The following is a 23,071-nucleotide window of genomic DNA, read 5'->3' on the forward strand; positions in this document are numbered from 1 at the left end:
GACGATTTGTGTGAGATGTCTTCAGGTCGCCTACTTCTGAAGTTGCATGGCTGATTCTCTCATTAGCAAATCACTACGGCTATGGCTATGCTAGGTGAAGAATTCCCCTATTACAAGTTTGTTTACCATCAAATTAGCTTCATAAACGTTATGTTAAGGTGAAAGTCTTGCATAGTGTACCCTTAAAATGTGTCCATATTCTGCTGTGATTAGGGCCACCTGTAGAAGCACTGATACACCCCGAGGTTGTATCAGAGTCAGCCAACTGCTCTGGGACTCTCCAGTATGAAGCTGTGTTATACTTCTCTTGGTACCTTCAGAATTGGTTTTAATCATGTTTGTATTTTGCTAGGATCTGATGAGACACACACTTTGCAGGCTTCAGAGTTTCCTACTGTAAGCAGAGAGTCAACAGCACAGGGTATGTATACAGATGTTTGACTGTGTATCAGCCACAAAATCAAACAAACTAACATTCAGAACTAAAAATTCCATGTGCCCTATCATGACATTCTAAAGTGCATCGTCACGCGTCAAAAGTCTATTCAAATTTAGTAGGATGTCCAGTTCACATTGGGAGGGGTTTCGTTATCAAACGTGGAGCGCATGGCGCAACAAGGTGTTCCTAGGTTTTTAATCAGTCATATGGGTGTGTTTGGGGCGTAACATCATTTTAAACCAATGAGAATGACATCCGCCATTCCTTTAACGCCGCTAACGCTACATATGTAAAATAAATGCATCGGGTATTTTGGCATTCAAAGGCGATTTGAAGGAGGCTGCTTGCGAGACCATTATGGAACCTAGCATAGCCTTCACGCATTTGCACTCGTCTATTATTTGAACTCATTGGCAAAGTGAAACTAACTTCAACAAGGAGTCAGTCAACGACAAGACATTATATTATATGCAGTTACTTTCACTATTGACTGACAATGGGTTAACCATCGAAAACATAGGCTGGAAAAAGCAACACTTACCCTAATATTGCTCAAATGACTGAATAAAACAACATTTATCCTGCAGAGGAGTTGCTTATATCTTGTGACAGTGCATCTTCAGCTGTGCTCCATACATGTCTCTCGCCTCTCCCCTAATCACTTTTAACCGTCATTACCAATTTGCAAATGATGGTGAATAACTACTCATCATGAGATGTACAGTATTTCGTAATATCTTTATTCTAATTATGTTTCCCATTGTAATCGTGCAATTTGTGATGCTTTGCATGGACGTGCACTGGTGTGCGTTCATGAATGATAGAAGGATGGTGCGTGTACCTGCCAATATGACTGTTGACATGCGCTCTTAAAATAGCATATGAACAACTCGCCATTGATTTCTGACCAGGTTTAGGTGGTGTATGATAGCGATTTTAGACAACGCGCCAGGCCCCTCCCTAGGTTGTTAATTGCCACACCCCTGGTCGCAATGTTTAAAAAATAAACGTGCAAAATACCGAATTAAGCTTTGCGCGGGTGAATAACGAGCTTTACGCCATGCAAACTGCTCAGGGACTTTCCAGTCTGAAGGTGTGTTATTGATCTACTTCTCTTTTGGCACTTAAGTTCAGAAATGGTGTTAATTATGTTTTTATTTTTATTAGTGCTGTCAAACCATTAAAATTTTTAATCACGATTAATCGCTGAATTCCTATAGTTAATCACGATTAATCACATATTTTATCGCATGATTAAAATTATATTATTTTGCATTGCTGAACTTCTTACTTCATTAACTTAACTTTAAGACGTAGGTCTATTTGATTATTTCAAATCAAATGTCAAAAGATGTGCAGCAGACCTGAGGCAACACAATATATTCTTCAGAAATATAGCTAATAAAGGGCATAACAAACATAAAATACTATATTCATTATCTTTGAGTTCAGTTGAAAATAAGGAACTTTTCGACATTAGTGCACTGCCATGTTATAGGCTTAGGCTACAGTCTATGGTGCACTGTCACTTGCCACACACATCAGCGCAAAGGTTTTTAACACGCAAACACTGGATGAACAATGGATTTTATGGAGCGGCGTCGACCAAATATAACTGAATCGTGATTTACACAGCGGTGCTGGTGTGCAGAGTTGTATTGAAAAGAATGGAATCTAATGTACAGTAAATGAATGTCGAAAGCAGAGTGCATCGCACTAATGTCGGCATCGGTGTCCACAGCAATTTAAAACACCATTCAGCTGACCGGGAGTTCAGAACTGCGTTGGTGTTTATTATACGAATCTACTCTTTGGCCGGCTCGTCAGCCCAAACAAGTGTGTGCAGCATGCCTTTACGTAGCTTACTAAAGGCGCATCATAAAGATAGGCTACATTTAATCTGCATCACGCCCCATTTTAGCGGAAAACAAGTTAACATAATATCATTGATTTTCACTGAAGACAGCTAGCCTAATCACACCTTGATGTTACATCTAGTTATTAATTTACAGGCCATTCAATCATTTTACTAACAGGGCAGTTATGAAGAATGATGTGTATGTAACTTAGGCTACTCATGTCTAAACTATGTACATTACAACCCATTCAGAACGTAGCTACACTTACCATATCCCATGTAAAACGGTTAGCTTGCTAGCTAGCCAACTGTGGAACTTCAGTATAACAGGCATAGCCAATTATCTCACCTAGTTGTAGGAAAACGGCTAGTTCATATTAGAAGTGATAGAATGAATGTGTGACTTATGTTTAGTTGATGTTATGACATGTAACGTAAATGACATGTAAGCTTACCGAACTTATAGTCAGCCACGGGCAGTTTGACTGTGCCTACATTCGTGACACTCCTGTTAGTAGGCTATAAACTGGAAAGAGCAAAAAATAGGAACATAATGGTCACATTAATCTACGGAGCCCTAGAGGGGTCATCGCAAAATATTTTGCATGTTGAGAGAATGTCTTTCGCTTTTTTACTACATTGTAATGCTCGTTTTACTAAATTGTGCCCTCGTTTAACTATATTGTGCACTTCGTTTTACTAAATCGTGCATTTCGTTTTACTAAATTGCATTTCGGTTTACTAAATCGTGGTGCACAATTTACTATATTGTGCCTCGTTTTACTATAGTGTGAGCTCATTTTACTAAATTGAGCTCTCATTTTCACTCGTTTTACTAAATTGTGCCCTCGTTTAACTATATTGTGCACTCGTTTTACTAAATTGTGCCCTCGTTTAACTATATTGTGCACTCGTTTTACTAAATTGTGCCCTCGTTTAACTATATTGTGCACTCGTTTTACTAAATTGTGCCCTCGTTTAACTATATTGTGCACTCGTTTTACTAAATTGTGCCCTCGTTTAACTATATTGTGCACTCGTTTTACTAAATTGTGCCCTCGTTTAACTATATTGTGCACTCGTTTTACTAAATTGTGCCCTCGTTTAACTATATTGTGCACTCGTTTTACTAAATTGTGCCCTCGTTTAACTATATTGTGCACTCGTTTTACTAAATTGTGCCCTCGTTTAACTATATTGTGCACTCGTTTTACTAAATTGTGCCCTCGTTTAACTATATTGTGCACTCGTTTTACTAAATTGTGCCCTCGTTTAACTATATTGTGCACTCGTTTTACTAAATTGTGCCCTCGTTTAACTATATACACCACAGTGCCCCTGCTACAAAGAGTAGAAGTCCGCTATAAAACATGACCACCTAAAAGTCTTTAATTAGCTGCTTCACGGTTATCATCACATTACCAATATGAACTGTTACAGACAGCTGTAGGCTAATCCATGTCAAGGTAACACGGGCACAGCGAGCGGTGAGAAAATCGGGAATTACTAAATACATATTTCGAGAGCTCAATTTAGGCCTACAACGGGTCGCGTTGTATTAATTCGAGGGCTCAATTAAAGGAAAACGTGCTCACGTTTTATTAATTCGAGGGCTTAATTAAAGGAAAACGTGCTCACAAATTATCACGACCAGAAAAAATATCACTTAAAGTGAGCTCTCCCGGGCTCCGTATTAATCCCATAAACACACAGATAACTCTTACACCAACCTTATTTTGTGCCTTTTATTCACGTTTGTTTTAAGATTTAGTAAGTATAAGCCCTTTTCGCTCCCCACTTTGATGCAACATAGGTTTCCATTATCCAAACAGCTTTCCCCTAAAAGGGGGCGTGTATATGCAGCACGGTCTAGCTAGATCCAGTGTGGTGTTGTAGTTGTTCTAACGTTACTAGTTGTTGCAACAGCATGTGAAAAAACTACAAAGTTTGTTACACCAAATTTACGCCGTTAAAATAGGTTTACGTTAACACCGTTAATAACGCGTTTAACTGACAGCACTAATTTTTAATTTGAAGAGCAACACACTTCACAGAGTCCAGAGGTCCCTACTGCCAGCAGAGAGGCATCAGCGCAGGGTAATTTTAAAGATGTCTGACTATATATCAGACACATGATCAAACACTTCAAGCTAGGTTCTTGACATTTTCAGATATTGATCTATACGATTAAATGTCTTCAACTTCTAAAATAATTGTCCAACAGTTGCAATATTGCTAAGTTATAGCTTGCTGAATTACCAGATCAAATAGGCAGTTAAGAATGCGAAGAAAAAGTGCCCATTCTGTATTTGTTTTAGGAGTTCAGTTACCTGGACATGTCTCTTCCACTTCAAGCAATTTCAGTGCTGACAACGGGGGCCTTATCAGTGTTCCACAACTTGCACAGTGCCATATTAATGGGCCTGTCACATTCACCACCGTGATGGGCAACAATCAAGATGGTAAGGACATGTTATTATGCCTCTTAATAAGTGTACTTATCATGGTTGAAAGTCAGTTATTCTGTCTATTTAATCATTATAAGAAAAATATATTAAGGCGAGACACGGCAGGTGAAAACATTGTTTTTTCATGCACTGGTCAATTTCAAGATTTTGAGCTAGTTTGTTACCTTAGCATCTGTTCTATCACACTACTACAACAAAAAAAGTCCGATTTTACACATTTAGGTGTTTATTTCATTATATTGTGTCTACTCGTGCCTGTATATTTCTCCTAAATTCAGCAAAAGTTAGCATTTTAACCTTGCATGCATGCACTCCCGCGACCTTGATCCAAAACATATCATGTGTAGTACCGTTGGAAAGCTCGGTTTTTCCTGTATCACGCTATGTGATCCATATATGGACCTTTCCTTTGTATCAGCAACCAATCACGAAAGTTCAAAGGCGAGTCTAGGCTGAGAACGGAATCTCATTGGCTGTCTTTCAAGGCTGTTTTCTCAAAATGAGTTTCCTCTCCCACTCTGAGCACGAAATCTCCACTTCAGAAGCACTTACATACACCAAACCTTCTAGACCTATGCCTAACTATATTAAGAATATTTTTACAGAGGGGTTTGTTGATATATTATTCCTAGCCTGTCTTACATGACATTTTATGCCTAAAAACATGGCAAAAAAGCGATTATTTTAAGGCTATAGACAGCATATTCTAATTTACAGGATAACAAAGTAGATATCCATAAATCCCTCTGTAATTTTTCCCCCATCAAATATCTGAACACAATGAAAACATAATTTTGAACCTGGCTGTATCCAATGCACAGTTTTGGTGTTTTAAAATGTATGCAAATTAGCGCATATTTAATTAGATAATGCCTAACTTAATTTGCATATGTAAACATTAAATTACAGAAAACTTTTTACATTTTCCCCAAGTAAATACATTTTCCCCAAGTAATCAACTGGGGAAGTTTCATAGTGATATTTGCTTGTTAAAAAGTTTACTCTATTTAAGAATTTCAGATATCCTGAAGGCCAAAATGAAAAGTAAAGTACAATATGTCTTGGATGGCAATGAAAATAGACAGAAGAAGAAGCCTATAAACCAAACATGCACAAAAGTCTTCATTACTTTCTAATATAGAACTAGATGAATTTACAAGTCACACTTCACAACATGCAGAATGCAAAATATGTTGTGCATTATCAGAGAAAATCAATGCTATTCTGTTAACACAACATTCATACTAGAATTACACCATGCTTGGCAAAGGGTGTTATCTCTTTGAATAGTAATAGCAGGCTAACTATAATCATCATCCCCACACCGTGAAATTGGGTTTCATTTCTTACAAGGAGGCTAACTGAAGCGTTCTGTTCACACTGTGTTTGCTACAACAATTAGCCTCCACTATAATCAATGGAATAGGCTACACCAGGTATGATGGTGGGTACGTTCTAAAAAAGTTTTCTAAAACTATTTTTACGCTCTGCGAATAGAGCGCTTCAGTTGCGGACAACATAGGAAGAACACATAGGAACAATGCCCATTCTGCATTCTTTTTTTCTAACTGACACCAGTGATTGTCAACAACTAATTTCATGTCACAGTCCAGAAGGTGGCTTTGCATATTCCATATTGTCTTCCCATCCATTTGTGTTCTTTCAGACACATCACACATGTCAGTGGCCGCAATAAGTCAACAGCTGCGAGATACATTAGACAATCTGTCTGAATCCGACTTCAAGAGGTTCAAGGTTATTTTGAGGGACAAGTATATAATCCCACGGAGTAAGCTGGAAAAAGATTAATGAAGCAGTGCTTCAAGGGAAATTCTGTTTCCGTCATGTTGGAAATCTTAAGGAGCAACAACCTGCCAAGGGACCTTGAGAAAATTACTCAACATACTGACTTGCGAATGTGACCAGATTGTTTGTAAACCAATGTTTTAAATGTGCCACAGTGTCTCTCTCAGTGTGAGATTTCCCAAGGTCTGGCCAGAGAGGGTAACATGTGTTTTTCTTTCCTCTGTGTCTAATAGGAACATATGCAGTTGATTCTGCATTGAACACTGAGAAGATTTCAAAAACTCTGAAGGAAAAATTGAAGACACAAGTTCAAAACATAGAGGAGGGTTATGATGTCACAAAAAATGAGATACCCTTGAAAGAAATGTACACAGAACTTCACATCACAAAGGAAAAGAGAGATGCTAGAGAGATGAGAGATGATAAGGAGCATGAAATGTACCTAAGGGATTCAGCTACCGGGCCTGGACCATCACAGAGTGAAGGAATTGAGTGCAACGGAATATTCAAACAAGGTCCTGGTAGGAGGATCAGGATGGTGCTGACCAAAGGAAATGCCGGAATTGGGAAGTCTGTATATGTGCGGAAGTTCATTTTTGACTGGGTGGAAGGAGAAGCCAATGCTGATGTGCAATTAATGTTGCCCCTGCCCTTTCGAGAGCTCAATGTACTTCCTGAGGGACAGTATAGTTTTTACACACTGCTCCTTGAGTTCTTTGAAGACCTTAAATTACATAATGATCCAAAGATCTACAACAACATGAAAACTATAATCATTCTTGATGGCTTTGATGAAAGCAAGTTTCACCTAGACTTTAAGAAGACAATAGCAGACATGAACGAGAAGACCACAATTGATGTCCTGATCTCAAGCCTCATTAAAGGCAAGCTGCTTGGCTCCGCTCTTCTTTGGATAACATCACGACCGGCAGCTGCCAGTCAGCTCATCAAGTATGCCAATTTGGTAACAGAAGTCCAGGGTTTCAGTGACCCAAAGAAGGAAGAGTACTTCCAGAATAGGATCAAAGATTCTACTCGTGCCGTGCAGATCATCACACACATTAAGTCATCACGAGTTCTGCACTTCATGTGCCACATTCCTTTGTTTTGTTGGATTGCAGCAACTGTCTTTCAGAACATGCTGGAAGGTGAGAAAATTCCCAAAACCCTTTCGAGCATGTATTGCTGTTTCTTGGTTATTCAGATCTGCATCACACATGAAAAAAAACATGGTGAAAAATTTGAGAGTCACAAAATGTTGATGTCTAGCCAAGAAGCTATTTTGAAAGTTGCCCATCTGGCTTTTAGGAATCTAGATCATGGCAAATTGATATTCCTTGAAGATGACCTTAAGCAATGTGGAATTAACCCAAAAGATCCCATGTTCTCTGGGGTTTGCACTGAGATCTTGAAAATAAACGGTTTCCATTCTCTACGTCTAACGCATGTGAAGCAATACTCTTTCATGCATCTGAGCATCCAAGAGTTCTTTGCTGCTCTCTATGCATTTCACTGCTTTCTAAAAAGCAACTTGGAACCGCTTAGACCCTTTCTTACCCAGAAGAAGAAAGTTCTGCCTGTGAATATGACTCTGGAAGAGTTCCTACAGATTGTAGTGGAAAAAGCCCTGAGCAGTAAAACTGGCCATCTCGACTTATTTGTCAGATTTCTTCATGGCCTCTCATTGGAGACCAATCAAAAACATTTAGATAGCCTTTTGCCTCAGCTAGTGGTTAATCCAGATACAAGGGCAAACATTATCAGCAACCTAAAGAACACATTGCGTAAGAAGTTCTCAGCAGAAAGGTTCATTAATCTGTTCCATTGTCTAAGTGAAATCAACGACTGCTCTTTCCAAGAGGAGGTTCAAAAGTATTTGGATTCAGATAAAGGCCAAGGTAAATGGTTGTCATTGGCACATTGCTCTGCTCTAGCCTACATGCGTCAGCTCTCTGATAAGGTGCAGGATGAGATTGACCTGAAGAAGTACAACACATCTGACGAGGGTCGTAAGAGGCTGCTTCCAGCAGTGAAATGCTACAAAAAGGCTAAGTAAGTTGTTTCAGTCCATCAAACAAGTATTGTATGAAAAGTTGGATATGTGTTTGTCAGCAAGACATTTTTGTTTGTTATTTTTTCTTAAGGGTTCTCTAAGCACGGTTGGGTGACGGCACATCTGTTGACATTTGAAGTATTATAAAAAATAAAAACAAAAAACATCCCCTCCATCCCTTTCCCTCCCATGCAACTAAAATGGCCATGAACATGCATCTTTGGAACACAGTCTCTTATATTTCATGGCAGCTCAAAACATTGCTGTTTTTGGAGACAAATTCAGGTGTATGCATTTTTTCACAGGCTTGCTGGCTGTAAACTCACAGAAAACTGCTGTCACATTGTGGCCTCGGCATTACAGTCTGCTAACTCACCTCTGAGAGAGTTGGACCTGAGTGACAACGATCTTCAGGATTCAGGGGTGAAGATTCTTTGTTCTGGTCTGACCAGTGCATACTGTAAACTGGAGAAACTAAAGTGAGCAATATTTCTTATATTACACACTACTTCTTCATTTTGAAATAAATGTAAATCAGCTTGTATCTCCTCCAGTGCCTTAGACTTTCCTGTCTAGATTACTGTAAACTCTTTCAGATACTGACTTACCTTAAAACTTCAAGTAATAGCCCAGGATTTTATTTTCCAAAATCGCCTTGTAACTGCACCAGCTTGTATTTGAGACAGCATCCATATGAGACAGGCCTATTCATTCATTTCATTGATCATTCATTGTTCATTCAGTGTTGATAACTATAGAGATAACGATCCAAATAGCGGGTAGAGCCGGGACAAATGAAAACATTTTTAATCAAATGTAATTTACAAACATATCGTACCACACTGAAACCTAATAAATAACAAAACTGTTCAGGAATGATTTAATTAGAAATGGGACGTGCATAATATTCGTCCCTCCTGGTCAGGACAAACAGCATGAGGGATGAATAAAACATGCAGTTACTCCTAAATTATGTTTGCCAAATTTGACAACTGTCAGCTTAAATCTCAAACCATACTTTCTCTTTGCCACCATGATGTAGCAGCTACGTAACAAAAACAGACTTTTGACCCACTAGCAGAAAAACGGCGTTCGGAACAGTAGCCTGCCAGCCTAACACAGCCTAATATCAGTGGATCCCCCCACCACTGTATAAAGAATCAATTATTTAGATAAATATACAAGTGAGTCACAAAATCTGACTTCACCTCATCCATGGACAGAGAAATGCAAAAACACTGCATGAAGGGCCAGCTATAGGGGAGAAAATGCATTTCCTACATTAGGCTACATTATGCTGTGATAACCCTAATAGGATGCTACCTTGTCCCAGTGCATTTAGCTCTCAAATGCATGCATTTTCTAATACTAGAAATGGCAGTATGTGTATTTAAAATGCTCCAACTATCTAATAGTTTCTATATGGATGTGTTTGCCAGGTTACTCACGTATCATGTGTTTGCCACTTTACTCTGGCCAAAGTAATCTAAAATTAGCCATTTCAAGTTGTCAGGTTTAGCACAACAACCACACACATTATTCATTACTGATCAAACCAAACAGTAGACGGGTCATTCCACGTCAATTCAACCAGGGCCCACGCACTTAGGTCTCAAAACATTCTGAAAAAATTACCAGGTGTACCTATGTTACCCAGGAGACACACTGTACAATTATTTTTATGTTTAAAGTTTAATACTTTCCAAGATACAGCCAGTTTTTTACGAGGGGAGGGGGTGTCGATTTTGTTCGGCCTCTTTTTTTTGTCAAAGTTCACAAGCCCATAGTGCAAGAACTAAACCAGGTAGGAGGCTCAAATTTTGCATGCTGGTACATAAATAGGAATAGTATATAGCAAAATAATCACGTTTGGTCTGGATGATCCTGCTTGGTCATAGCTGTCCCTCAAAGTTGACCAACATTTTATTGGAGTTTTTTGCTGGGTTCTGTTTAGGCCTTCAGAAGACATATTTGCACTCAACATAAGCTCTTGATATATGTTCCTTTTTGAGATAAGTAGAAACACACTCACAAAAAGCAATGAACAGAAAATAAATTCCTTCAGGGTCTGAACAGCAGACCTCACAAGTCTGAAAAATCATTTTGGTTCTCATTTTCAGAGCACCCAAACACCTTGTGGGAATATACAAAGTTTGTTATACAAAGAATATACAATGTTTGTCTTTATTCTCCATGATCCCTTCTTTTTCAAAACACCAATTTTACTTGTCTTTCTTTTTTATTTTCCACCCTGAAAATGGGCAAAATGCACCATTGAGATCAATATGTTTTATATAGCGTTACCACAGTGCCACCTGTGGTTGTATAGAGTAACCTGTGGCAACACAATCACATGTTCTTTGGGTATTTTCCTCTCTTTGCCTAGACTATCTTGCTGTGGGATCACAAAGGAGGGCTGTAAGAAACTGGCCTCTGCTCTTCCTTCCAGGCTGAAGGAACTTGACCTGAGCCACAATTACCCAGAGATGGAGGGCGAAGGAAAATTCTCTGAAATACAGAAAAAACAGTGTGCAATAAGGCAAGGCCATCCATAAGGACAAGGATGCTGTTTACCTTATCCAAAGTTAAAGTAAATGTTTGGTCTAACTGTAACAGAAGCTGATACGTTGCTAGCACGCTCAACTTCCGATGCGAGGTGCTTGGTTGGTCGACTCCTGATGCAAGGTTATTGTTACAGTTTTTTCTGAATGCTTAAACACATTTTTTGTAACTATGGCTTTTTTTTGCAAAACTCTACACACAAATGGCAAAACCCCTCACTGAGTTCGCAAAACTAAAAGCACAAACACTGCTTTGCACTCAGTTTGCAATTTTGTAACACACACTTTGCACAACTGTAGGCACAATGGCTATTATTTACACTATTTTGCCAACTCTCTGGCACACTTTCTCATGTGAAAACTGTTTTAGATAATTAGTTCACTTTGCAATCAGCCTAAGCACTATAAATAAGCCACAGGTAATGTACAATGGGTACGATGGAGTGAGCAGGAAGAGTGAGAAGAGAAAAAAACAGACAAAAAATCAGTCTACATGTGGGGATATTGTCATGTCAGGCCTGGATACGTCATTCCAGAATATATTTTTCCCGGTGCCTTGGACTAGGACATTGCATGTGATGTAGACAGAATTTTGAGAGAGACGAACCGATGTAGACTGATTTGTTTTGTCTCAGTGAAATGCTATTTTGTGTTTTGACTTGGAAAAACACACTTGTGTTTGTTTTGATGTGTGTAAATAAACACTAGTACTTGAAGTTGGGATCCCTGTATGTTTACAGAACTATGACAAAAGTATGACCTCAAACTGACATAGTCTACCTTGTGCACAGAGAAAGCAAAAGCCAGATGTGTTTTTTATTCATACCATCAGTGTGTTGTTGGCACATTGTGTGCTTACTATTGTGATGGCTTGTGTTTACTGTTAGATCTGAAAACACCATTTTTACGAAGGTGTGAAGAGTTAAGCAAGGTGTGTTAGCTTTTGCAAGAGAACTACAATGTTTTGCTGATTGGGTGAGAGGTTTTGCCATTTGTGTGTAGAGTTTTGCGAAAAAAGCCATAGTTACAAAAAATGTGCTTAAGCAATCAGAAAAAACTGTAACATCACAGTTTATACTAGTTATCATTTAAAAATGATAGGTTCTTGTCAGACCAAACTTTTTCCGTTAAAGGAGACCTCTGGGATTTTCAACCAAGATTCTTTAGATCATTTGTGTCTAAATTTTGACTAAATAATTGCAATCAGGCTGGAAAATGCTCCATGTTTCCACTATAGCCCTATCACTTTATTACAATAATTAGACCCAAAACAAATGAAAAAACAATTGGGGCCTGGTTGAGAAGCCTGGTGTTCTCCTTTAAATGAGTGGTGTTTTCAGACTTGTTGGTCCCATTCAGGCTTCTAAAGAACTCAGAGCGATGACTCAGCATTTTTTATGTGTGAACACACCAACGGAACTCAGACCCTTCTAACACGAACAAACTGAGAAAACCTCAAGAGGTTCACTTTGAAGTCCGTGGCACGTTTCACATTATCTGTGCATTGTGATGAACAATTACCCTGGGTTCTCTTTCACATTTTGCATTGTAGGCTAGCCTACTTGGTCCTACTGTATTTGGCTTTCTATTGCCAAAAGAGAAGGCATGTTGTTTATTATTTTCAAAAAAACTATCATTAGACTCATGATGGGTCTATAAAGATTTGTAATTTGGCTACACATTTGGTGTGTTCTAACATTAATGTTCGGCTGAATATCTTTTCATCCAAGATATTGGTAGGCTAACTTATTAAGAATTAGAGAACTTTGAATTAAATTTGCTCACCATTTTTCATGATCTGCTAGGCTATCATCTCTCTGCCAAAGTCTTCTTGCATGTAGAAAACATACAAGTAGCCTAAATACTGAGCAGCGCAGTTAACAGGCTGCAGTTCACTTGTCATTTTGGAGTTGAGCTAAAGTTGGACATAGCAACCATAACCAGGTGGGGCAGGCCTACCACTGAATTAGACAGTGTGATTGGCTTGCGTGTTGACTGACAGTTCAAGAGGATATTTGCAATAACTATATATATATATATATATTTTTTTTTTTTTTTTTTTAAATAATTTATGAAACAAAATCACCACACCAATTATGGATTATGTTTAGGGCTTTCAATTGATTAAAAACAATGTAATTAATTGCATACTCTGAAATTAATCTAAATTAATCGCATGCATCCATTTTTGCTATGAACATATCTTAAAACAAGATGAGTGAATCAATGAAGAGCCTGAAGTTTCCACTCATTGTCAATGACATGTGCAGTAGGCTGATGCCCTTTTTGTGCCTTTAAACATGCTATAGAGTTTTATTCACATAATTATTAGGTTGTTGCCTTTTCTATCCAGTAGGTGGCAGTCCAGGATAAGAAAAAGAGCAGTTCAAGTGGGGTCATCCCTATGTTCCCCGGGTCCTATGTTACCCGCTCGGGGTTACGGTGTGTTTCCACACAGCGAAACACCTCGCGATTTTCGGCCAGCGAAATTTCGCCTCGGGGGCGTGACGGCGAAACCGCTAACCTTTTGACTGCAGTGTCTAGCCAGTGGTGGCAAGCGAGCTAATTAGGCTAATCAGCTAATTCAAACGTTTAAGTACTTAATGAAGATATCCAGGGGTCTTTATGCCTCGACTAAGTTGATGTTGCCTATAAACAACAATTCATGTTCATAGAAACAACAAGGTCAATAAGACATAATATATTTCATACCTGCGTTGCAGCATGTAGCCTAGCTGTCTAGCTAGGTTTACAATGCAATCCAATGTCCTAAAATACTAGCATTTCGCCTGTCAGCTAGCTAAAAAGATCGAGTGCTTAAACTAACATATATAGTGGTCTATTTAGTGGTGTATGTGCTCTGACTAAGTTCGTGTGGCATATAAACCACAATTCGTGTTGATACAAGTGCCAATGTTCGTGTAGAAACATTTTAATCACATACAAATGTTCGTGTTACAGCTCAGGTAGTCTCCGCCATCTTGGTCAGACTTTTTTGTAACTCCCGCCTCCAAACACAAAGACGCGGACCTGATTGGTTCTCGAATGGTCCTCATTTAAATAAAGTTAAACTTTGGCCAACTTTGTTTCGCCTGCCTCGGCGATTCGCTTTCATTTCGCCCAACTAGGGCGAATTTCGTCTCCATTCAACCTCAATGAGAGCGACGCAAAATTTTGTTGTGTGGAAACACACCGTTAGAGTTAGGATTAGGGTTAGAGTTTTTAAAAAGTGTCCTATGTTCCCCGGTCCCATACAAAGCGGGGAACATAGGTACGCTCCCGTTCAAGTAGTAGAAAAATGAGACAAAGAAAAGCAACATAGCCTACAAGTGCTAACGGAAATGTAATGTGTGAAGTTATTGGAATGGAAATAAATGAAACCACCTTAAACATTAAAAAAGACATTTTGTTTCAAGTGTGCAACAAATGTAGTAAGGGAGTTTGTCGGTTAGTTAGTCGGTCTTAAAGCAGGCTAAGCAAACAATAGGCTACGTTAGCAAAGTTAACTTTGACAAGGCTGGTGGCTAACATTATTATCATCAAGAGGTGTGCTAACTCGTACTGTACCTCTGGGTTGCTTTGCATTGAGGTTATACTTCAGCCTTGACAAACTCCTATGGTAGGCAACAGAAATTCGGTAACACTTTACTTGACGGGTGAGTTCATAACACATTCATAGCAGCTGTCATAAACTGCACATAAAGCATTCATGACTGTTTCATGAGACATGACTCAATATTCATACCAAACCTTTCATGAATGTGGAAGACAGAACGACGACAACTTTTCAAAATAAAAGTCCAACAATCGCAAAACAGCATTGCCGTTTTTGTTCCAAACCTCTTACCTGATCACGTCACATCTGAGTCAATGGGCTACTCCAGTGCCAAAACGACAGAACATGGTCAAGCAAATCATGTCCAACCGTTCCAGGTTACACAAATATGGATCAGCTGAATGTAGGTTTAGTTCACCTCCCAGTGTTAAACTCAGTGATTACAAATACTTCACAACTTGTATAGTAAAGTGACATTCAATGTAGACTCCATAAGCTATTCATGAAATATTTACAAAGGCTGGAGAGATTAAATGAATGGTATCCAGGTTAACAAATACGATGTTGGACTTTGTTCTGTCTTCCACATTTCATGAAAGGTTTGGTATGAATGTTGAGTCATGTCTCATGAAACAGTCATGAATGCTTTATGTGCAGTTTATGACAGCTGCTATGAATGTGTTACGAACTCACCCGTCAAGTAAAGTGTTACCAGAAATTCCTTACTGCAGAAATAGTAGATTGATGCTCCTGTCAACAGTATTGGTCTGGGCGTTCTTTTTAAAACATAGGCTAAATGTTTCATTTAAAGCAGTGCTTTCTCGTCTGCCTCCTTCAGTCATAATAGCCAGACTGCACTGGGTCAAATGTCAGTACGAAATGTGATTGATCAGCATTTTTTTTTTTTTTTTTTTATCTGTCATTCTTTCTGTAATGAATTAATTCAAATTAAAGTCAAAGTCAAAGTCAGCTTTATTGTCAATTTCTTCACATGTTCCAGACATACAAAGAGATCGAAATTATGTTTCTCACTATCCCACGGTGAAGACAAGACATATTTTACCAATTTTAAGTCCACAGACAAACATAACATTCAAGTAAACAAAAAAGTAAGTAAATAAGTAAATAAGAGGGCACATATAATAATGAAAAATAAGAGCAGCAAAATTTTGTTGAAATTGTGCATAGACAGTCAATAAAAACTAGTGCAAAGTCAGGCCAATAAGAGGCTTGGGTAGTTCTGTTTGACCTGAGTAATAAAAAGAAAGTGGCATAGTGGTGCAAGTTATGTAAGAGCAGCAGAAGTGTTGTGTTTTCAGGACAACAACACCAAGTTGTAAAGTGTACAAGTGTGCAAGTGTTCAAGTGTGCAAGTGGAGTAGTGCAGGCGGCCATTGTGGGTCCAATGTCCAGGATGTTATGTAGCTGAGGGTGGAGGGGGGAGAGGAGGGAGAGAGTTCAGCATCCTTACAGCTTGGTGTATGAAGCTGTTGGTGAGTCTGGTAGTCTTGGGGAGCGCAGGCTTCTGTACCTCTTCCCAGAGGGCAGTAGATCAAACAGATTGTGAGCGGGGTGACTTGCATCACTCACAATTTTGGTCGCCTTGCGGGTGAGGTGGGTGGTGTAAATGTCCTTCAGGGAGGGGGAGTGAAGCACCAATGATCCTTCCAGCTGTGTTCACTATGCAAATAATAATAAATTAACACATTATTTTGACAGCCCTAGTTATGATCATTTATTTCAACCTGATAATGAATGATAAAATGAGCAACTACATAGCCCATAATCCAGAGCAGTAGCCTAAGGTCTGAGACTCCCAGAGAAGGTATAGTGTGAAAAGGAAGGAAACTAAGGCCCCATCGCAGCTGAAGTGCACCAGAAAGAGATCTGAGTCCTCTTTCAAATGAACGCATAATGTGAATACAAAATTAACATAGTCCCTTTTGTTTTGGTCCACTTTCTGGTCCCCTTTTAGTGGACTGAGTTTGGTTCTTTTAAAAGGGACTATATGTGAACACCCTAAGTAATTTACTGAAGGGATAAAATAGCATGTATTTTCTTTGAAAAGGGACTATATGTGAACACCCTAAGTAATTTACTGAAGGGATAAAATAGCATGTATTTTCTTTTAAAAGGGACTATATGTGAACACCCTAAGTAATTTACTGAAGGGATAAAATAGCATGTATTTTCTTTTAAAAGGGACTATATGTGAACACCCTAAGTAATTTACTGAAGGGATAAAATAGCATGTATTTTCTTTTAAAAGGGACTATATGTGAACACCCTAAGTAATTTACTGAAGGGATAAAATAGCATGTATTTTCTTTTTTCTTCCTCACGTAGTTTCAGGGATGGGGCAGAGTACTGGTTGATGTCTGGACTACGGAAATGTAAGTCACATATTTATTTATTAGTTATATTCTTGTGACCATTATAATAATTGACCTCAATCTACTCCCGAAATCCAACTGACCATTTTTTTTTTATTATTATTCAGATGCCGTTGACATCACTTTGGACCCAAACACAGCCCACGGAGAGCTGCATTTGGAGAATCAAACAGTTACTGTGGATTCAGACAAAACTCGCCCTGATCACCCAGAGCGGTTTCAGCGCTGTCAGCAGGTCCTATGCCATGAAGGCCTGAAAGGAAAAGCTTACTGGGAAGTTGACTGGAAAGGACGGACTGTGGTTGGTGTTGCATACAAAAGCATTAGTCGAGATGGACTGGATGAGAGTATGCTTGGATGCAACGAAAAGTCCTGGAGTCTGGAGTGCTCCACCTTCATTGTCAAACACCAGAATAAACCAGAACACCTTCAGGTTCCAGTGTCCCGCTCAGGACGACTGGCAGTGTACCTAGACTTTGACGGCGGAACACTGTCCTTCTACAGTGTCAGTATCTCCTTTGGAACCCTGTCCCACCTGCACACATTCAAAACGAAGTTCAATGAGTCCCTCTACCCAGGGTTTGAGGTTTCACAGAGTGTAACCATAGTCCAAGTCAAAAGGACCAATGTTCCCTCTAAGCTGCAGACCAGTTGAAGTGGCCGCGCAATAGATTTTTCAGACCGCACAAACAATTTTTTTTTTTTCAGGGGTTAAAAATCTGAGCATCAACGGCGATGTAGGCTGGGTAATAAACATTTAAAATACTGACATACAAAATACAAGCCGGATGTAAGTTAGAATGTTTACATACAAAGTAGGCTATCCTTTAGGCTACTCTAGGCGGGCCCTGCTCCAGTTATGTAGTAGGATACCATGGCGAAAAGAAAGGCAGAGCAGATGCCCCAGAAAAGGTCTGCCTAACGTTTAAACATGAGTGGCTAGATGAAATACTCCAATCTGACGCAAAAGATGGCCCAGGTAGGAAAAAACTTTCAGACATATTTACAAAAGGAGTGGCGTGATCTGCAAATTCTGCTCGGAGGCAAAAGCGAAAGGAGAGTTCGCTCGTGGGAAAACTTGGTCTGAGTGAAAGATTGATTACCTATAGCGTTATCTGACACATAGAAAGTCCATGTAGACGCATTGAAAACATTAAGACTTAGACATGGGAACTTTATCGATCAAATTCTCCCCGAAACTAATCAATCCCGAGAGAGAAGAATTCAGAGAGCACGATCCGACCCTGAACAAATAAAATTATTAATCGACAATGTGATGGTAACAATTAACACCAACATGTCCATGTTATCAGTTCAGGATACATGATCATATGGCACGATGCTTGTGCTTTACATTAGTTTAGAGTTACAAGAAAGTTTTTTTCTGGAATCATTCAGCTTTCAGGATGCTCTGCATAAAACATCCTTGATGCCATTACCAAGTTCTACGCAGACCATGCAAAATGGTATGTTTACTTCAGATGGTGCTTAAAGGCTGTATCAGCGATTACGGATGAACGTCACATCTGTTGATGTTCAAACAAAACAGAGAGCTAGCTCGCTACTCCCTTCCCCTCCATCCCGTGCAATTGAAACTCTCCTAAATGTGCATCTCGTCGGTTATTTTTTTGCCTTTGAGTGGTTGCCAACACTTGGTAGCGACTTCGGTAAAGTTAGACAGAAATTGGCAGATTTGCAAGATTCTCGTTTTGCGGTTCAATAAATCATAGGAGAAACGTTTCCATTGCACAATAGAGAGCTCAATCTAACCGTAGTAAGGTAGACAACAAGCTACAACCCTGTTTTTATCCGAAAGAACCGTGTACATATGTGGATTAATAAAACGCATCCCTGTGAGCGTTAGCTTTCAGCCGAGCGTCTGGGGACCGTCTACAAAGTGCAAAACCGAAAGTGGATACAATATTTAAAAAGCTTCACTGTTATTGAGCCTAGAGCTTCCAAAATCATAGCACACAGCTAGTGCTCCCCTTAGAAACACACTACACCTGCCAATTACAGGAAAAATGACTCACCCTATTTATAATATATTATAATTAATAATATTTTATTGGGGGTAAAATTCAATAGCTTCACTGTTATTGAGCCTACTGCTTCCAAAATCACAACACACATCTAGGGCTTCCCAAGCGTCATACTACACCAGTCAATTATGGAAAAATGGACTCGCCCTATTTATTATATATTTTTAATGGGGGAAGAATTCAATAGCTTCGCTGTTATTGAGCCTACTGCTTCCAAAATCGCAACACATGTGTAGGGCTTCCCAAGCAACATACTACACCAGTTAATTAGGAGAAAATGGACTCGCCCTATTTATAATATATTTTAAATGGGGGAAAATATCAATAGCTTCGCTGTTATTGAGCCTACTGCTTCCAAAATCACAACACATGTGTAGGGCCTCCCAAGCAACATGCTACACCTCCTAATTTTGAAAAAGCTGGCTCAGCCTATTTATAATATATTATTAAAGGGGGGAAAATTCAATAGCTTCACTCTTATTGAGCCTACTGCTTCCAAAATCGCAACACATGTGTAGGGCCTCCCAAGCAACATACTACACCAGTTAATTAGGGGAAAATGGACTCGCCCTATTTATAATATATTTTTAATGGGGGACAAATTCAATAGCTTCGCTGTTATTGAGCCTACTGCTTCCAAAATCACAACACATGTGTAGGGCCTCCGTATTAACATACTACACCTCCTAATTTTGGAAAAGCTTGCTCAGCCTATTGATAATATATTATTATAGGGGGAAAAATGCAATAGCTTCACTGTCATTAAGCCTACTGCTTCCAGAATCACAACACACATCTAGGGCCTCACTAGCAACATACTACACCAGCTAATTATGGAAAAACGGACTCACCCTATTTATAATATATTTCTAATGGGCTAAAATTTCAATAGCTTCACTGTTATTGAGCCTACTCCTTCAAAAATCACAACACACAGCTAGGGCCTCCCTAGCAACATACTACACCTGCTAATTATGGAAAAGCTGGCTCAGCCTATTTATAATTTATTTTTATTTGGTAAAAAATTCAATAGCTTCACTGTTATTAAGCCTAGTGCTTCCAAAATCACTCAACGCATCTAGGGCCTCCCTACATACTACACCTGCTTTTCGGGATGTCACAATCTGGCTCATAAACTGGACAAAGATGGGAGGACACACGAGAGGTTTGCGGTATTACAATGAATAATTTATTTACATTAATATAATATATGTTCAAAACGTTGCAGATCTACAAACTAAGGAAAATAAAGAATAACGCAACCACAATCAAAAGCCCCAGCCAGCATCTGGCCTGCGATCAGGCAGGCACCAAACGGAGGGCATCAGGGTCGAGAGAGAGAGAGAGAACACTGGCAGCTCCAAAGATTTAAAAGGCTAACCTACAACAGGGCTTAAATTTCACTGCGGGATTGCGGGTATTGCGCATAATTTGTTCAAGTCCCGCAACTCTATCCATCATAATGCGATAAATTCCCGCATACACTTTTACAGCCTGTCTGATGATGTTAATATAATCATGAAGTGGCATGAATGTGGTGCTATTTGTAGGATTCTCTGGTTGTTGCGTTGTGTTTTAGTTCTAATGGTTGTATTGAAGATGGTCAATAAAGCTTGACGGCGGGATCAGGATCGGCGATTAGATGATGATTTATTGTAGATGGTACAATAATGAATAACAGAACCAGGGCTTGAAAACGAAATTATTTTTCAAACGTTCCGTTCCGAACGGTTCAGGTAGGCCTATGTTTAACGTTTTCGTTCTTGCATGCGTTCCGCCGCCAACATATCGGTCCTGAACCGGTTCGGAACGCAAAATATCGTTCGTTCTTAAAGTTCGGCAGTGTTTGGCGGGCCTATCAAGTCTATTTTTGTGGACTTTACCTTAGAATAGACGTACTGATTATTTCCCCTTTAGCCTATACCGAAGCTATGCCCAAAATAATAAATCACGGTATCCAAAAACATTCAGATGGGCTATCCATCCCATAGCCTACAGACTTACTGTAGGCCTAACCTATGCCTATAATTATATAATTAATACATTTCTTATCTTTCTTTCTGGATACGTGCTAAACTCCTTACCTGGTTGTAGCCTAAGTTTTATCCATATGGAGATCTTCAAACGCTTGCGCTATAATTCTAACCCTGTTTATAAACGAACCTGTCTGTTGCTGACAAGGCCTATCTCAAATTTCCCGTTTAACTGTTCTACATAGAATAGGCTATAATTGCGCAAACATTTCAAATCCCGACTTTAAAACGACAAGGCGTGAACAGGCAAAATAGGCTATTACGCACAGGCTACAAACAATTTCCAAATCAGTTTCAGTAGCCTACGCTACAAGCTGGCCTAAGATCCGAAGTGGCAGACGGATAGGTTACATTACAACAGCAAGACAAAATATACACATTTGGACCAAAGGTCCATTTATTTATTTATTTATTTTTTCAAACTGCAGAAATCAAATTATTAGGCTGTTCGCCTACAATCAAACGAGTAGAACACTTAGGATATGCTTTTGTGAAATTTTATAAAATATATAGAGAACGGGAAAAAAAACGTTATTAACCGGTTTTGTGGATTTCAGAATAACGTTTCTGTTCCGGAACAGTTGAAGACCATTTTGTTTTCGTTTCCGCTCCTCGTAAAATTCCGTAAAATTCCGTTCGTTTTCGTTCCTTGAACCGGTTCGGAGCCCTGAACAGAACACAGGCTAAGTCTCGAACAGTAAAACTGTGCCTAACAGAGTCTAACAGTTGTGGTTGTTGTTAGAGGCGGCGGCTGAGCCTTCCGACAGAAGATGCTCCTTGGTCGCTTCCTCGATCCGTCTCAGAGTCAAAACCTAAGACAAAGCCTGTTATACTAAAACATACAAACGACAATCATGCCAACCAGTGTACAAAACCCGGCACTCACGCAGCCCGAATAGGCAGACATGCTGTCTCCCTCGGCCCATGTTATGTCTGATGTTCCTCGGATGTTCCCAAACATCGGCCTGTCTGACCTTCCTGCTGTTACACAGGCCTAAGGCACAGTTATGTTATGTACAATAGTATGGACCTCTCCCCGTTGTATACTACACACAGAAGTAACATATGAACACATCAGAATACAGTAAGAATACCCCAGAATTCTACATATTGACCGGACGGATCAACTAACGAGTTGAATTAAACATAGCCTCATGCAGATTATAAATAGGGTGAGTCCGTTTTTTCCATAATTAGCTGGTGTAGTATGTTGCTAGTGAGGCCCTAGATGTGTGTTGTGATTTTGAAAGCACTGGGCTCAATGAAAGTTAAGCTATTGAATTTTCTCCCCAATAAAAATATATTATAAATAGGGTGAGTCCGTTTTTCCCGTAATTGACAGGTGTAGTGTGTTGCTAGGGAAGCACTAGCCGTGTGCTATGAGTTTGGAAGCTCTAGGCTCAATAACAGTGAAGCTATTTAAATGTATCCACTTTCGGTTTTGCACTTTGTAGACGGTCCCTAGACGCTCGGCTGAAAGCAGAATGCTCACAGGGATGCGTTTTATTTATCCACATACACGGTTCTTTCGGATGAAAACTGGGTTGTAGCTTGTTGTCTACATTACTATGGTTAGATAGAGCTCTCTATTGTGCAATGAAAACGTTTCTCCTATGAGTTATTGAACCGCAAAACGCGAATCTTGCAAATCTGCCAATTTCTGTCTAACTTTACCGAAGTTTGGTAGAAATTGTTTTTGTGTACAGATCTCGGAGCCTAGGCTGACTACTGCTTATAGCAGACAGCTAGCGGTTCGTTAGGAAAGATTAGATGAATTTGATAATTTATGTTTGGGCCTTTTTTGTGCCTGAAATCGCTGATACAACCTTTAATGTTGGGCAGACTTAAAGGAGTGGCTGCTT

The 23,071-nt window shown here is 39.3% G+C and overlaps 2 protein-coding genes across 2 annotated transcripts in view; both read left to right on the forward strand.

The window, feature by feature from the left end:
* The window catches only part of LOC125298256 (NACHT, LRR and PYD domains-containing protein 3-like), a 33,640-nt gene extending 22,461 nt beyond the window's left edge, over positions 1-11,179 (forward strand). The window contains exons 8-12 of the mRNA XM_048248958.1: positions 353-421; positions 4,616-4,759; positions 6,805-8,623; positions 8,930-9,103; positions 11,011-11,179. Of these exons, the coding sequence (XP_048104915.1) occupies positions 353-421; positions 4,616-4,759; positions 6,805-8,623; positions 8,930-9,103; positions 11,011-11,179 (2,375 nt within the window). The remainder of the gene's footprint in view (positions 1-352; positions 422-4,615; positions 4,760-6,804; positions 8,624-8,929; positions 9,104-11,010) is intronic.
* Positions 11,180-17,096: 5,917 nt separating this feature from the next.
* LOC125297052 (stonustoxin subunit beta-like) lies at positions 17,097-18,402 on the forward strand. The gene is made up of 2 exons (XM_048247201.1): positions 17,097-17,134; positions 17,242-18,402. Exons 1-2 carry the CDS (start codon positions 17,116-17,118, stop codon positions 17,787-17,789), a joined length of 567 nt encoding a protein of 188 aa, XP_048103158.1. The 5' UTR covers positions 17,097-17,115; the 3' UTR covers positions 17,790-18,402.
* The last annotated feature ends 4,669 nt before the right edge of the window (positions 18,403-23,071 follow it).

This window comes from Alosa alosa, chromosome 7 (assembly GCF_017589495.1).
Source record: "Alosa alosa isolate M-15738 ecotype Scorff River chromosome 7, AALO_Geno_1.1, whole genome shotgun sequence".
Lineage (NCBI taxonomy): Eukaryota > Metazoa > Chordata > Actinopteri > Clupeiformes > Clupeidae > Alosa > Alosa alosa.